Source organism: Myotis lucifugus, unplaced genomic scaffold (assembly GCF_000147115.1).
Source record: "Myotis lucifugus unplaced genomic scaffold, Myoluc2.0 scaffold_8, whole genome shotgun sequence".
Classification (NCBI taxonomy): domain Eukaryota; kingdom Metazoa; phylum Chordata; class Mammalia; order Chiroptera; family Vespertilionidae; genus Myotis; species Myotis lucifugus.
Window position 1 is genome coordinate 12322533 of NW_005871056.1, and position 17353 is coordinate 12339885.

At 45.5% G+C, this 17353-nt stretch overlaps 1 protein-coding gene across 1 annotated transcript in view; it reads left to right on the forward strand.

Annotated features, from left to right (window-relative positions):
* The window catches only part of FGD5 (FYVE, RhoGEF and PH domain containing 5), a 104757-nt gene extending 88444 nt beyond the window's left edge, over positions 1-16313 (forward strand). The window contains 9 exon segments of the mRNA XM_023749620.1: positions 1021-1104; positions 3066-3145; positions 5487-5586; positions 5877-6014; positions 6461-6590; positions 7378-7508; positions 10066-10194; positions 15022-15176; positions 15833-16313. Of these exon segments, the coding sequence (XP_023605388.1) occupies positions 1021-1104; positions 3066-3145; positions 5487-5586; positions 5877-6014; positions 6461-6590; positions 7378-7508; positions 10066-10194; positions 15022-15176; positions 15833-15869 (984 nt within the window). The 3' untranslated portion in view covers positions 15870-16313.
* Positions 16314-17353: the final 1040 nt, after the last annotated feature.

The following is a 17353-nucleotide window of genomic DNA, read 5'->3' on the forward strand; positions in this document are numbered from 1 at the left end:
CATTCTCTCTCGGCATCCATAATGAGGTAGGGGCAGAGATGGTCCCAACTTCCCAGGTGAGGAAGCTGAGGCTCAAAGAGGGAAACAGCTTGTCCATAGTCACACAGCAGCTACAGAGGGAGGGTCAGGATTGACAGCCCACAGACCACCCGGAGTGTGAGGTTGTTTTTTCAAACTAAACCCTGTAGTCAAACAAACATTCTCCTCTAAGGAGGTGAAGTGTCTTTCATTCTGTTTCTTCCTGTCTTCCTTGCACGGGGATGGGGAGCTTTAATTGTTCATTCAACAGATATTAAATGAGCACCTACTATGTCACTGGAGCTCCCTTTCCTCAAGGATCTCCCTCCCTCTTTCCTTAACTATGCTTCACAGAGGTTTGATTTATAGAGTAAGATGCGTCCATCTAAGGTATAGATGCCAAAGTACATTGACAAACCTACTGCCACTTGGGTCAAGATGTAGAACATTCCAGCCCTCCAGAAAGTTCCCCTGTGCTCCTGAGCAGTCACTTTCCCCGCCCCTGCCCCAGCCAACCACGGGCCTGGTTTCTGTCACAGATCAGTTTTGCCTGTTCTGGAGCTTCATGTGAATGTTATCAAGCAGTGTGTTCTCTGTCTGGCTTCTTTCAATCAGCATGTTTTGGGCTTCATCCGTGTCATTGTGGGTATCATCAGTTTGTTCCTTTCGATTGCTGTGTGGTATTCCATAGTATAGATGCACCACAGTTTGCTAATCCATTCACCTGTCGATAGTTGGGTTGTTTCCACTATTTGGCTATTGTGAATAATACCTGTATGCACCTCCCTGTACTTGACTTTTTGTGGGCACTGCATGTATTCCCCTTGAGTTTTTACCTAGGAGTGCAACTGTGGGGAAGGTGCTCACGTTTTAGCCCACGGTTGCTTTGCTGTCTCGTGGGGGCCAGTGGGGAATGCAGGACACCTATGCACCCAGTGCTCAGTGATCCTCAGGACAGAAGCTGGGACCAAGACTTGTGTGATGAGGTTTCCTTCTCCCCAGATGAGCGACATGCTCCTGTACACGTATCCCCAGAAGGATGGGAAGTACCGGCTGAAGAACACGTTGGCAGTGGCCAGCATGAAGGTAAATGCCTAATGCTGGGCACTCGGGGGCAGTCGGGGAGACCCCAGGTGAGCAGAGGACAATATCCCTGCTTCTAAGAGCTCACAGACCATCTGGGAAGAGGGGGGTCCTGAGGAACAGTGCTATGTTGTGGGTTACAGCAGGATAATGCTATAGATAGGCCAGGGCTGGGGTTGGGGGTCGAGGGGGAGGAAGAGAGGAATGGTTAGGAGGGCTTCCTGGAGGAAGGGAGCTGAGTCCCATAGAGAGCATAGTCTGTGGACAGGTGGGGAAGGGTGCTTTAGGAGGAGAGAAATGTGTAAGCAAAGGCTTGGAAGGAGAAACAGTATGTGTTTGAAGAATTTTTTTAATTGTGGTAAAATATACATAAAATTTACCATTTTAACCATTTTTAAGTATACAGTTCAGTGGCATTAAGGGCATTCACATTGTTTTGCAACCATTACCATAATTCATCTTCCCAAACTGAAACTTTGTACCCATCAAGCACTAACTCCCCATTCCCACTCCCTTTTCTCTCTATATGATTTTTTAATATATTAAATTTTGTTGTTGTTGTTAATCCTCGCCCGAGGATATTTTTCCAATGATTTTTAGGGAGAGTGGAAGAGAGAGGGAAAGACAGAAAGAAATATTGATGTGAGAGAAACACATCAATTGGTTGCCTCATGCATGAGCCCCGACCAGGGCCCAGCTGAGGAGGAGCCTGCAACCAAGGTACGTGCCCTTAACCAGAATCAAACCCAGGATTCTTTGGTCCGCAGGCCGATGCTCTATCTATTCACTGAACTAAACCAGCTAGCACTATATTAAATTCTTTATTATATAAGTTTCAGGTTTACAACGTTATAATTTACAGGCTAAAAAGTGATCATCCTCAAAAGTCTAGTTACAATCCATCACCACAATTGACCCCTTCATTCTTTTGCTTCCCAAGCCCCTTTATTCTCTGGTAATTACTAATCTTCCCTCTGTATCTGAGTTTATTATTATTTTTGTTTGTCTTTTGATTCCACATACAGTGAAATCATATGTTATTTGTCTTTCTCCTCCTGATTTATTCGCATTATACCTTCAAGGTCCATTCATGTTATGACAAATGGCAAGATTTCATTCTTTTTTATGGCCGAGTAATATTCCATTATGTAAATGTACCACATCTTCTTTATTCATTCATCTGTCAATGGACACTTAGGTTGTTCCCATATTTTGGCTATTGTAAGTAATGCTGCAGTGCACATAGAAGTGCATATATATTTTTTTGAATTAGTGTTTTTATTTTCTTCGGATAAAGGGAATGAAGTGGAATAGCTGGATTATGGTAGTTCTATTCTTAATTTTTTGAGGCCTCTCCATACTGTTTTCCATAGTGGCTGCACCAATTGATAATCCCACTAACAGTGTACATGGGTTCCTTCTTTGGCAGCTCATAGAAGTGGAATCACACAGTATTTGTCTTTTGTGAGTGGCTTACTTCACTTAGCATTATGTCCTCAAGGCTCATCCATGTTGTAACATGTATTGGAATTTCCTTACTTTTTGTTTGAATAATATTCCATTGTACATATACACCACCTTTTGTTTGTCCCTTCACCCATGGATGGACACTTGGGTTGCTTCCACTTTTGACTATGGTAAATAATGCCGCTATATGCTAAATATCTGTTCAAGTGGCAGATGCTTTTTAAACAAATGTAAGAAAGATGCCAGCCTAGCTGGACAGTTTCGTGTGTAAAGACAGAGAGATAGGAAGAAGAGGCCCTCGTCATGTGTTCCCATATTTTGAGTTGGCAGCCAGGCCCCACCACACACACACACACAGCATCTGCCATGTCTCTGAGCATCTGAGGAAACTCAGGCTCAGAGAGGCACAGTGGCAGGACCAGAGGAAGAATCTAGTCTGTGGTTGCCCCTTCATGCCCCCCTCACGCCCCTGCTGAGGTGCCCCTGTTGGTTTCCAGGTCAGCCGCCCTGTGATGGAGAAAGTGCCCTACGCCCTAAAGATTGAGACTTCTGAGTCCTGCCTAACTCTGTCTGCAAGGTATGGAGAGGAAGAAGGAGGGAAGGCCGGGGGGGTGGGGGTGTGGCGAGGGAGGGAAGGAACAGAGTTTTATAGGTGGGAAATTTTGGAATAACAAATGTTGGATGTGTCTTTGGTTTTATTTGGGTACTAGAGGCCCGATACACGAAATTCGTGCAAGGGGCTCGGCCCCCACCACCACAGCTTTGTCCGGAAGGTTGTCTGGAAGGACGTCCGGTCTAAATGAGCATATTATGCTTTTATTATTATAGATCCTTTGCATCAAAGAACTTCTTTTTAGTGTTTCTTAACCATTTTTGAATCACAGGCCACTTTGAGAATCTGATAAAACTGGCTTCTCTCCCCCAAAATGAATGTGCATGGACATAAAATTTTACATAGAACTTTGGGGGTTTCTAGAGCCCCTTTTCTTAAAATTATAATAACAATACCTCATGGTTGTAAAACTCTACAGATTATTTGGTCTTTATAGCAACACGAAAAGTTATGGTGAGTAAAGAATGCATTGTGTGCCTTATTTAATAAATTATCATTACTTTCAGGCTTTCGTGTCTGGAGAGAAAAAACAATGAGTGAGCGTTCCCTGGTTTGGGGTTTAGCCTTTCTCTCAGAACCCTCTGTTTTTTCTCCAGGCCCTCAGGATGCCCAGGGGTCCTTCCTTGCTGGCTTTAGGCAGTGAAAGAGGTTCACCCCCCTCACCCTCCACATTACCCTCTCCCCCACCCCTGCTTTCCGGGCAAGGCCAGCTCGAGCTCAGAAACCAGGGAGGCGTGGCTCCTGCCAGGACCTCACTGGGCATGGTGGGTGGGACAGATTCCCAAGGCTTGGTAATCTTCCCTCTCAGGTGTGCATGACCCAGGGTTGGCAGCAATGCCCAGTGTGGGGTGGAGGTTCTGGTGTGGCATGGGATGTGCACACACTGACCCACACGCTGTCTCATAGATGTATTGGTCATTAAGCCTTTATGAGCCACTCCTCATGGCAGGTTCTGTGCTGAGGACACATGTGATTTAAGCTTTGATTTGCTTGGGGTAGGGGGAGCCCACATTCTGGGTAGGAGTTATGAACTGGTTACAACACAGAACATAACTGTATTGTATGTTCAGGTTATGTTCCTGAATTAATAGTGGTGGTGGCAAGAGGAACCTGCATTGGGCACCTGCTGGGTCTCAGGCCCCTCCTCTGACCCTCATCACCACCCTTGGAGGTGGGCCTTGCAGCTCCTCCCATGCTTGGGGAGTTGAGGCCTAGAGACGGGTCACACAGCCCATGTGAGGTAAAACTGGGGTTCAAATGCACGCCTGTGTGATCCAGAGTGCTTTTCCACTTAGAAATTCCAAGGAGTGACCCCATCTGCTGGAATGAGGGGAGACTTCCTAGAAGAGGTGATGCCTGGGTGGGGTTCCATGGCCTCTTCTCCCCTCATCTCCAGGTAACATCAGAGACCTGGGGAGACCCAGGGTATGGTCTCTGTTTGTCCAACCATCAGGTGAGGGTGGTGACAGGCCAGGCTCAGCCCTTCAGATGGGGCTGCCCATCTCTCTTAGGCAGGGACACTGCCCTTTGGCCAGTGGACTCAAGAAGCCACTGTCACTGACAGGCCGGTCACCTCCCTGCTAACCCAGACACTTCACACTGAAGCTTCCAGGGACAGTGGGACCCATACATCTCCTTTTAGGGACATGGCATCTGGCTGGCCGCCACCCTTTCTCCCTCCCGGGCCACACTGGTCCCTTCTCCGGCTGAGCCTGCGTACTTTAGTGTAGGATGGAGCGACACCTGGTGGGCCCCTCGAGAATTAGGCAGCTCACAGCCCAGAGCGGCTGTCACCACCTTCCAGGCACAGAGCCGGAATGTGGGAAGTCAGCTTGTTGGATGAGTATCTAGGAAGTGAAGTGAGAAAGTGGGGGCAGTTGGAGTGACTGAGACCTTGGCCTTTTCTAGCTTCTATCTACCCTTCTCCCCTGCCCCCTGCCTACCCTTACCTCCTAAAGTGTGGGCCCCTCAGAGCTTCCCTCCCCAACACCCCTTGCTTTGCTATTGCCAAAGTCCATCTACATCCCACATGTCATTTCATTCCCACAAAAGCCTTGGGAGTTAGAGGAAGAGTATGGACACTCCTATGTTGCAAGTGAAGAAGGGACCTGGGGGACCGCAGCGTGCCCTGCCGCCCTGCTAGCAGGTGGAGGCGCTGAGGTGCGAGCCTAGGCCTGTCTGGCAGGTGGCCCGTACTTGCTGGTGGGATTTCAGATGCCAAGAGGTTGAGGCATGTGTGATGGGCAGGGGCCTGCCCTGGACTTGGTCCCCTCATGCAATCGCTAACTCCAGTTTGTGCCCACAGCTCCTGTGCAGAGCGGGATGAGTGGCATGGCTGTCTGAGCAGAGCCCTCCCTGAGGACTATAAGGCCCAGGCTCTGGCTGCCTTCCACCACAGTGTGGAGGTGAGTGGAGGCCCTGGAACACCAACCACATGCCTAGGAAGACTTGCAGCTCTTTGCATCAGGGCACTGGCTCCTCCTCCTCCTACCTACCTCTCCTGCCTCAGGGCAATCACTGTGCAACCCCAGCCTGGAGCACAGCACCTCCTGTTGGCTGTTTCTAACCCAAGATCAGCTTCCTGGAGGATACAGGATGGGGAGGGGGAGGCTACTGAATTAGAATGCACCCTCTCCCCCACACCCATCCAGCTGGTCTCCTGACCACACTGCTTGGCCCCATTCTGTTGCTCTAGATACGAGAGAGGTTGGGGGTCAGCCTGGGGGAGAGACCCCCCACTCTGGTGCCTGTCACACATGTTATGATGTGCATGAACTGCGGCTGCGACTTCTCCCTCACCCTGAGGCGTCATCACTGCCACGCCTGTGGCAAGGTGAGTCACTCCGTTGGGGGGAATGTGTGCATGGGGGTGGCATGGGGTGGGGATTCAGGGGCATCCAGCAGCTGCTGCGTGCCAGCCCAGAGAGAGGAGTGTTCACACCAAGCCTGCGAGGTAATTAATGCCCATTTTACTGGTATCCTCAAACCATGGTGCCCAAGCCCAGGCCCCTTCCATAGCATCACCATGCTCCCAAAAGAAAATCACAGAATATGAGGTTATTGTCCTCGTAAAAAAACAGTATCTATTGTGGTTAAGGCTCATCAGAAAAAGAGGTAAGCACCTGCACAGAAGTCTATGCAGCTGCACTGGAAAGGCAGGCCAACCTGGCACAGTCCCTGGAGGAGGTGGGGGCTGTAGGCGGAGGGGTGAGGATGCTGGCCCTAAGCATGTGCTGAGATGAGAACCGCTCCAACATGCATCCCCAACTGGGCCTGCAGATCGTGTGCCGGAACTGTTCGAGAAACAAGTACCCTCTGAAGTACCTCAAGGACCGGATGGCCAAGGTCTGCGACGGCTGCTACGGCGAGCTAAAGAAGAGGGGCGGGGACGTCCCAGGCCTGATGAGAGGTAACCTGGGACCACCCTCACCTTTCTTCCAGGTGGCCCATGTGGCTTCTCCCTGGCCTGTGGTTGGTGCCCGAAACCACTTTCCCAGGAGGTGCAGACAAAAGCAGCCCTCGAGGAGGAACTAGGGGTTTAAACTCACACCTGGGGCACCATTTCCCAAAATGCTGGTCCACAAAAAATTGAAAGGTGCTCCCAGAAGAAGGGTTCTGTGGGCAGCTAGGTTTGGGAAACACTGGGTCAGTGCCCCTCAGTGATGGGGATGGTAAGCGGAGAGCTCACATTTACTTTGCCATAGCTGCCTCTTTTCTTCTCGAGAGTGTTCTGTAGGCCTGTTTTCTGTGGGCCCTTTTTGGGAATAAGGATTGTGAGATGGGTCACAGAGTTGAGGGTCAGGGAAGGGCTGAGGGCTCGCTGACAAAGGCGCCTGCGGAAGCTGAGCTGGCTCTTGAGAGACTGTGCTCAGGGGACAGGCTTTGCCCAAGCAGGGTTGGGCTGGAGGGAGAGCAAGTGTGACCTGGGCCTAAAACCAAAGAGTTCTCTGGGGCACCGGGGCCATCCGCGCACAGCCCAGCCCCTGCCTCCTGGAGACCTGGAGAAGCCTTCCCTCCCTGCCCCCAGGGCCTTCATGTCAGCAGAAGGGCGTTGCCCATTTTTCTGGTCACACTTAGACCCCACGGTGAGGCTGGTTCCCACCTTGGGAAGGACCGGGAGCTCCGATTTACAGGAATTGGCGTGCCTGTCCACGTGGACGCTTACCTCCCTTCCCTGTAACCTGTCTTCGTTACAGAGAGGCCAGTGAGCATGAGCTTCCCTCTGTCCTCCCCCCGCTTCTCGAGCAGTTCCTTCTCGTCCGTCTTCCACAGCATCAACCCCTCGACCTTCAAGAAGCAGAAGAAAGTCCCTTCGGCCCTCACTGAGGTAAGGCAGGTGGGGCTACCCGCGTGGACGTCTTGGGATTTGGATGGTTCATGGTCCTCCTCTGTGAACAGTGTCAGACCCCCTTCCCCTCCCTGACTGGGCTCTTCGGGACAAAGAGGACCCCTAGTGGGAGACATTCTGTTTACAAGGACAGACTCACCTAACAAGGGAAGGGCCTGTCTCCTGGGCATGACTGAGAAGATGCCTGCTTGGTGGCAGAGGGCAGGACTCAAAGTGGTTGGAGATGGTGTTAGGAGACATCTTTCACATCCTTCTCTCTGACTTTCTTGTCCGACTCTCTTTCTTCCTTTCTCTCTCTCCTGCCCCATAGCCTAGACCTAGTCCAAGAGTACTGCACAGACCACTGGGCTTTTCCAACTAAAGCAGCTACAGCGCTAGCTTAGGTCTCCCATAGCAGGCTGTGCCCTCCTCTCACCCTGGGGGTCCCAAACAGGCTCAGGTGGTGAGCCCCCTGGAAGCTGCAACTCTGCGGGAAACCTCAGAATTGGCTAAACTCAATTCCATCCTGCAAATAGGACTAGACTTTATACGTCTAAATTCTAATCACAATCACAAACAAATGTATGCCCATGAATATACAAGCTGTTGAAAGAAGTGTGATCAGCTGTTTCCAATTTTTTTCATTAATATTCATTAGCAAGTAGTAGGTGGCAAGGATTTAAAAGTATTAGGGGATGAAAAATTTAAATGGGTACAGTTCTATCCATTAACTTAATTCCTTTTGCATATTAAAAATCTTGGGATTAACACATACACGGTAAAAAAAATTTTTTTTTCGAAAAAGCATGAAAGAATATATGATGAAAGTAAGTTTCTCTCCCTCTCCGAACTCCTTCAGTCCTACCCATCCCAGGGGGTAACCACCATCAAATTTCTCATGGATCCTTCCAGAAATTTTAATGCATCTACATAATGAATATGTACAATTATAGATCCTCTTTTTTACCCAAAAGATAACATATTATACTGAATCTTCATTTAATTTCTCTTAGATATTATTTCCCATTTGCTCAGCCATATAAATCTCACGTTTTACATTGTATGGTTATACCATTACTTATTTAACTAGGCCCTTCCCATAAAACCAGGAAAGTTCACCCTGTCGCTCCTCCCACTGTGCTGGTGGTCTGCATGAGTCAAGCTCATAGAACCCGAGTGTTCCATGGGGGCAGAGTTTGAGAACCAATGCTCTTACCCTTCTAGTATCAGGCTGCTCTGATCCTGTTGCCACATGGTTCTGACCTAGCCAGCCCCTTGCTAATTTTCGCCCAAAGTGACAACCTTTTTATTATCCAGCAAAGCCTGTACTCAGTAGCCCCAGGAGACATGTGCCCCAGTCTCCTGCTGTGCTCTCCCCTTCCCCCACCTCACCAGCAAGACCTGTTCCCCATGAGAAAGTCTACAGAAAGCTGCCTCCGTCTGTCCACACTGCCTTTCTCTCTGTGAGATGTTTCAGCGCAGCAAGTGTGTGTGGGGGGAGGAGCCCATATCTGGTATAGAAGTCCTGGACTGTGGCGGGCAGGTTTCTTTCCTATGCTTCTCCAAACAGCCAGAACTGGTTGTGGCTTCCATTCCCTACACCAGCGGTCGCCAACCGATGAACCGCAGACCACTGGTGGTCCATGAGGTCCAAAAGGTTGGCGACCGCTGCCCTACACTGGAGTTTGTTGACCTCTGGAGTATTTGCTGAGAGATTCAAGTTCTTACTCTCTTCAACTAAACAGGGATTTGACCTTTGGTGAACCTCTCCATTCCTCTGAGCCTCAGTTTCCCCATCTGTAAAATGAGAAAGTCAAATGAAATTATTTCTTAACCTGGCCACATTGCTCTAACAGTAAGATTATTATTTATGGAGCACTTACTATGAGTCAGTCACTGTAGGTCATCTGTTTTATGTCATTTAATTTCAATTTAGTAAGGAAACTGAGACTTAGAGGAAGTAAGTGAATTGCACAGCATTACCTGTCAATAAACTGGTAGCACCTGGACTGGAGCCCTAGATTGGTATTACTCCAAGCCTGTGTGTTTTTTTTAAAGCCTGTGTTCTTAACCCCACATAAAGCCTGTCCCACAGACGACTAAGAAGAAGGGGAGGAGCTAACACATCCCATTAGGCAGGAGATGATAAAACCTTTAGGTAAACAATACAAAGAGGATCCCTCCTTAAATGCAAGAAATCAATAAGCTGAAAACTGTAAGAATCAGTTTTAGAAGGAAGAAAACCTTTTGTCCAGGTATCAGTTTTGTAATGTGGGGGTTTGGGGCTTGGGGAGGACCAGGAATCTGACACACCACTAGAGGGCAGCACTCCTGAAGACAGTTTTTGACTCTTGGGTCTTCTCAGTAAAGCCTGTGTTTCAAACCAAGGTACTATTTTGCTGCCTTTGAGGTGCTGGATGGATCCTGAGGCCTCATCCATGTCTCAGACTTCAAAGCTGTATAAACAATGTGCTCACTGTTGTACATGTCATTTTGGCTCTGTCTGAACTGTGCCCTCCACCACCTGGTGCCGACCACTGTGCTTCCCTCCTGCCAGGTGGCTGCCTCCGGAGAGGGCTCCGCCATCAGCGGCTATCTCAGCCGGTGTAAGAAAGGCAAGAGGCACTGGAAGAAGCTCTGGTTTGTCATCAAAGGCAAAGTGCTCTACACCTACATGGCCAGTGAGGTAGTGGTGGTTCGCGCTTCCTCTTCTCTCTCCTGTGAAGGCTTGAAGGTTAAGCTCGAGCCTGAGAATGTCCATGTGGGGTGTGCACCACACCCTGTCACCTCAGGGCAGTGTGGGGCCTGAATGCTGGTCCCAATTCCCATGTCAGACAAGTCTTTATTGAGCAATGCCATGTGCTGAGCATTGCTGTGGACACACAACTGCGTGTCCATCCCAGATCGAAGGAATTTGCCGTTTCTGTGTGGAGGGAGATAAGGCAGTACAGCATGCAGACCTGTGCACCAAGGTATTTGAATGTCACAGGCCCAGCATCCCGTACGAGCCCAGCACTCTCCAAGAGAAAGCGGCTTTCTGCTCTCCACTTTGTTTAGGACCAAATTCAACAGGTTGAAGGAAACTACCACACTCGTTGTGCATTTCTTTTAACAGGGAACTGCATTGCCTCGTAGTAACTCTTCTATTAAGTAAAACTTGTTTATATTTTTATAGAACATCTTACATTTACATTTTCTAAAATATCGGAGAGAGGGCCAAGCCTCCTTCCAGAGTAGATAGGTATGGGCTGTGTTTCTGCAGCAGGAGGCTGTCTGGTCCTGACCCACGCTGAACTGTAGGATAATGTGAAAGATTTCCATGTCCAGGCCCCACCATCTGGTGGCTCCCACAGGCTAAATAAATCCGCTTTGAAAATGGGACTTCAATGCATTCTGCCCAGCTGCAGGGGGTGGGTGTCTCACCCCATGAGGATCTGCACAGAGCACAGGGCTGACCCCTTCCCCTAACCACAGATGCAGATGCTGGTGAGTGAGCAAAAGCAACTTCCTTCTTCAGGACCTAAAGCTTCCCTCACAAAGGACCCTCAGCCTTGATGGCTGCAGTCGGCACTGTCCTCGGGTGTTCCAGAGGCAAGCGGGGACACGGACCTATAGAGGGGACCCCCTGGGCCTGAGTGACTTGGGTGCTGTGTGCAGTGGGCATTCCTCGAGGGGGTCTTTCACTTGCATGTCCACAGATGCAGCTTTCTATGCTGGGGAGAATTTTGATCTTTCCAGGACAAACTGAAATGTGATGTACTATCCTCTGCAGCCCAGGGCAGCATCTACCTGAGCAGGCATTCCACAGGACACCACAGGGGTTCTCTGGAAACAGGGTTCGAGGGAACCCTGGGTAGGCAGTGAGTGGGACTTCCTCACAGTCATACTTCTGAGAATCTCTCATATACAAGGCCATGTCATGGATCTCTTAAGATTTGGAGATTTCCAAGCTGGGCAGACCATAGGCCATTCCTCATAGAACATCACATAGAAGTGTTGTTGCACAGCACACACGTTGGGAAGAAATGCTGGCTTAGATGAACAAAGGCTAGTGATAATTAAGTAACCACCAAAGAGAAGGTGAGTCCTATCTGAAAATGGAAAACCCAGTCTTTAGGTTCTGAGCAACAGTTGTCATGGAAGTAACATCATAAGTTGATTTTAAAAGATGAATTTAATTTAAATATGCTTCCAAAATAGAGTCTTCCAGAGAGGAACTTGTGCGATTTCTCAATGAGCATATTCTAGTGATAGGACCAGCTTTAAATTCCATCAAAGAAAAAGGTTTGATAATGTGAATCACTGACTGTACTACTGTGAACACGTCATATACCCTGAACTGACCAAAGTCAATGAAACTTGCTGTTCAGTGACAGTCCTGGGAGAAAGTGACTTTATAAATATAAAGGCATTTTTTTCTTTTTTCTAACATCTTATAATTTAGTTTCTATATTTACTATTTATCAATATAAAAAATTTCAAACATAAAGAAATGGTGAAAGAATTTTCAGTGAACTGTCATATATCCATGAACTAGATTATGCAATTAACATTTTACTGTATTTCTTTGATCAAGTGTCTGTTTATTCATTCATTCCTCTTCCTTTTTATTTTTTTAGGCTTTTCAAAATGTACTTCCCCCTATTTATGTTTTTTCCTTTTGAGGTACAATTTACATATAATGAAGTACACAAATAGTATATTATTTTATAGGTTTTGATCATGCATCCATCTATAAACCCCACCTCATCCCTGTCCCAGAGGCAACACTGATTTTTTTCCACCATAGATTCATTTTGCCTCCTTTAGCTCTTCATATAAATGGAATCACGTGGACTTCTTCCACTCAGCCCAGTGTTTTTGAGATCCAATCATGTTGCATATAGCAATAGGTCATTCCTTTTTATGGCCGAAGTAGTCTTCCATTTTGTGAATATACCAGTTTGTTTATCCATTCACCAGTTGAAGGGCATTTAGGTTATTTCCAGTTTGGGAAAATTACCAATAAAGCCACTTTAAACTTTTACATACAGGTTTTTGTGTGAAAATAGGTTTTTATTTCACCTTGGATAAATACCTAGGCTTGGAATTCTTGGATCATAGAAACTTAGGTGTTTGTGGTTTATAAGAAACAATCAGACCCTTCTTGAAAATGCTGTACCAGTTTACACTCCCCTCAACAATGTATGTAAATATGGGAGTTCTGGTTGCTCCACATGTTGGTATTGTCAGTTTCTAATTTTGGCCATTCTGGTGAAGGTATAGTATCTTATCTCACTGTGGTTTTAATTTATATTCTCCTAACGACTGATATTTTTTATGTGCTTATTGGCCATTTGTGTATTTCACTTTGAGAAGTGCCTGTTTAGATCTCTTGCCCATTTTCTAAAGTAGGTTGTCGTCTTGTTCTTGAGTTACAGTTCTTTATATATCTTGGATACCAGTCTTTTGTTAGATAAATGTTTTATGAATATTCTGTGACTTGCATGTTCATTTTCTGAATGAATGAATGAATGAATGAATGAATCTTTTGGTGAACAGAAGTTTCTATCTTTAGTAAAATGTATATTTTCCTTTATGACTATTGCTTTCTGTCCTAAGAAACCTTTGTCTATTGAAAGTAGCAGTTATTCCCCTGTATTTTCTTCTGAAAACATTACTGTTTTAGCTTTTACATTTAGGTCTATTTCAAATTAATTCTTGTGTATGGTGTGATGTAGAGGTTGATGTTCATTTCTTCCCATATAGATATTCAGTTGTTCTAACACCATTTGTTGAAAAGATTTTCCTTTCCCTATTTGTTTATTTGGATGTATTTGTCACATATTAAAGAACAGAATAAGTGTGGGTCTACTTCTGGGTTCTCTATTCTGTTTCACTGATATATTTACCAATCTTTATGCCAGTACCATGCTATCTTAATTACTATAACTTTATAGTAAGCCTTGACGTCAGGTTGTGTCAGTCTTCCAACTGTGTTCTTTTTAAAGAATGTTTTGGGTATTCTTGGTATTTTGTGTTTCCATATTAACTTTGCAATTTCTATTTTAAAAAGCCTGCTGAGATTATGAGAGGGATTGAATCTATAGATCAATTTGGGGAGAATTGGCATCTTAACAATATTGGCATCTTACAATTCATGAACGTGGTATTAATTCTTATTTATCTAGTTCTTTAACTTCTCTTTTAATGTCTTGTTTTTAGTATGTAGGTCTTAGACTTGTGTTCTTGTATTTCTGTTAACTTTATACCTAAGTATTTTATTTTTGGGGTGCAATTTTGAATATAATTTATTCTTTTCTAGTTGTAAATAAGTTTTTTAATGATTATTCTTACTAAACTCATTATTAGTTATAGTTGTTTTGTAATCAGTTGTGTCTTTGTAAGCGCAGATAGTTTTACTTCTTTTCTGATCTTTATCTTTTAGTTTTTTTCCTGCCTTAATACAGTGGCTAGGACCTACACAACAGTGTTGAATTTCATTGATAAGAGTAAACACCTTCTTGCCTTGTTCCCAGTCTTAGGGGAAAAACATACGGTATGTCACTACTAAATACGATGTTAACTGTAGGTATTTTATAGATGCACTTTGTCAGATTAAGGAAGTTCTCTTCTACTGCTACCTTGCTGATGTGTGTGTGTGTGTGTGTGTGTGTGTGTGTGTGTGTGTTTTGTTTTTATCATGAATGGATGTTGAATTTTGTCAAATGATTTTTCTGATCTAGCAATCTTTGAAAATTGATTTCCCTTTATACACAAAATCTTCTCCCCTCCCTTCTCCTATAACCATTCTAATGTGCTTAATTATATCTCGTTTATATGTGGTTTAATAAAATTGTATTATGAACATGTATTTTTTTTCTAGTACATAAATGTTTGTATATAAAAATATCTTTATTTATTAAAGCTCTTTCTTTTTCCACCAAGCACTATGATTTTAAGGTCTACCTAAGTTCTCTGGGTACATCTCATTGCATGGTTAGCACCTTTATAGCATATAGACACCCTGGGTGCTCCATCCTGAAGCCCTGTGAATGAAGGCATGGGCAGTGAGTACAGAATGTTATCAGAAGTAACTCGAGGAAACTAGCTGAATCACTAATTGAATCAGCAGAAAGGGGGCTAGAAGGTGATCATGAGTCCAGATTCTGGCTCTGCCCTTTACATGCTGTGTGATCTTTGGAAGTTATTTACCATCTCTGAGACTCAATTTCTTCTTAGAATGGAGGTGACATTTTCTATGATTGCTGCGAAGATTAAACAAGATAATGTGAAGGTGAAAATGCCTGGGTCCTAATAGGCTGTCACAAAATGATGTTTCTTTTCCTCCTTATGTCTGATCTTGGCAAGAAGTGGGGGTGAAAAGTATGTGTGCAGTTATTTCACTGTGCCCAAGGCATGTCCCAACAGAAAGGCTCATCATGCACCTCAGATTGGAGGTATCAGTGAGCGCTGAGCTGGTAACTGTGTGTAGTGCCATATTTAATACCAGTTTTTCCTCTGCCCTCTGCAGGACACAGTGGCCATGGAGAGTATGCCCCTGCTCGGGTTCACCATTGCCCCAGAAAAGGAGGAGGGCAGCAGCGAAGTAGGGCCTGTTTTTCACCTTTACCACAAGAAAACCTTATTTTATAGCTTCAAAGCAGAGGATACCAATTCAGCTCAGAGGTAATCAAAATAACTAATCATGTATTTCCTTGCCTCTCATTCAGAAGAAAACTAGTTGTTACCTAGGGTTTTGGTTTCTGTTCTCCTCCAGCCATCCTATCCCATCAAGTCCCTTTGGGCCACAGCAGAGCAGCAGAACTACCTATTCTTAGTTGTGCAATTTTATTTTGTTTTTTTATAATCCTCACATGAGGATATTTTTTCCGTTGATTTTCAGAGAGTGGAAAAAATATTCCATTGATTTTCAGAGTGGAAGGGAGGGAGGGAGGGAGGGAGGGACTAAAGTGTGAGAAAGAGAAAGAGAGAAACATCAATGTGAGAGGGACACAGATTGGTTGCCTCCCACACATGTCCAATCGGGGTGGGGCCAGGGAATCAAACCCTTCAGGCCACAAGCCTACACTCTAACCACTGAGTAACAACGGCTAGGGCAGTTGTGCAGTTTTTAAAGATTATTATGATTTATTCGTACAGGCATGCATTGATTCAGCAAACCTTTGTACTGTGTTCCAGGCCTTTTGCTAAATGCTGGGGAAACAAATAAATATGAATATGACATGGTCCCTAACCTTAGGCTAATACTAATAGAGTCTATTCACTTACAGAGCCACAGGCACAGTCACGACACCAAGTGTCTCCTCTCTTTTGTTTTACAGGTGGATCGAGGCCATGGAAGATGCAAGTGTGTTATAGCAGTTATCAAGCATGTGGACTCAGAATAAACTCTTAGGTTGATGTGTGGACCCATCCAGAAGCCAATTCGTGTTGCTACTCAACTGCACACACATTGGATTCAGCATGAGGGCCTGACCTTTTCTGCTGGAACCCCCTCACTCACACCTTCACAAGTGGAGCCCTTAAGGGATATTTATGGACAGTTCCTTATCTGTCTCCCCATTCGCCACCCTGTCCCACCCCAGCATAAACGATTTCCTTACCCAGTAGTGAGTAAAAATTCAGTAACTTGAAGACATGGAAACCAATAGAAAAGTACATTTTAGAAATGCAGGCTTTTTAGTAGAAACAAGCTTTTTCAATTTTTATTCCTAGTAAACATTGTCACCTTTCATATTGTTGATTTCGGTGCCTCAGGTGAAACAAGAAACAACCAGTAAATAACAACTACTCTCATCAAAAGCACTTTATTGTTTTACTGAGTTACAACCTCCAGTTTTATGTTTCCAAGTGATTTACTTAAGTAAATAGCAGATGGAGTTCTGTGGACTAATTCGCCACCAGTACGCAACAAGGGTGTACGGAAAACTGACTTGTGCAAACCTGGCTGTGGCGACACTCGGAGGGAAGGGTCCTCCGCGGACGGTTCACGTCACTGGATAGGAAGGCAAGGATTTCCTCCTCCATTTGATCCTGTGACCTGTATACTGACACAATGACTTAGCAAAGGATGGACTCCCTCTTTCCCACAGCATCCTCATCACTACACCAGTGCTGGAAGCTCAGCTGCTGGCAGATCCGGCCCTTGCACCGGAGGTCACTGCAAACCCTCCAGAGACAGGGTCTGCTTTAATTTATTGTGTGCCTTCCTGAATCTTACCCCACACGAGCTGACAGTGTTATGTTTATGAAAACCTGTTCTTATTTCGACATGGTAATCCTTCCTGTATTACTGAAACCTTGAGAGAGAGAAAATACGACATGAGCAGCAGGTGAATTCGTGCTCTAGGCCAGTGGCTCTGGGCACAGTGAGGGGGCACAGAAGTAGTGGCTTGAAGATACTCTCTAGGTGCCTGGGGCTCAGTCACCTCCCGCTGACGACTGCTGCTCATTATGCTGGAAGTATTTTTACATAAAGCAAATTGTGGGGGGGCGGGGGGGGACAGGTGGAATTCCTTGTTATTCTCATCAAAATAAAAAACGCATATCATTTTCTGATGTCCTATCCCCATCCTCCTGCTGCCCATCCCCTAAAAAAAGGCATTTGCTGACAAACCTTTTGTAAAAAGCACCATCTCAAGGAGTTATTAACAGTAAATATTTTCAGGGGAATTTTTTTTCTAGTTGACAACTCTTTTTAAATGTTTGCATTAAATATTTAAAGGTTGTAACTGATTAGACAGGTCTTTTTATTAAATTTTGAGGACTTAATTCCAGTGTAATCATTTTCATCTTTAGACATTTGAATGGGCCTTTTAGACCCTCTGAGTTTTTTAAAAAAA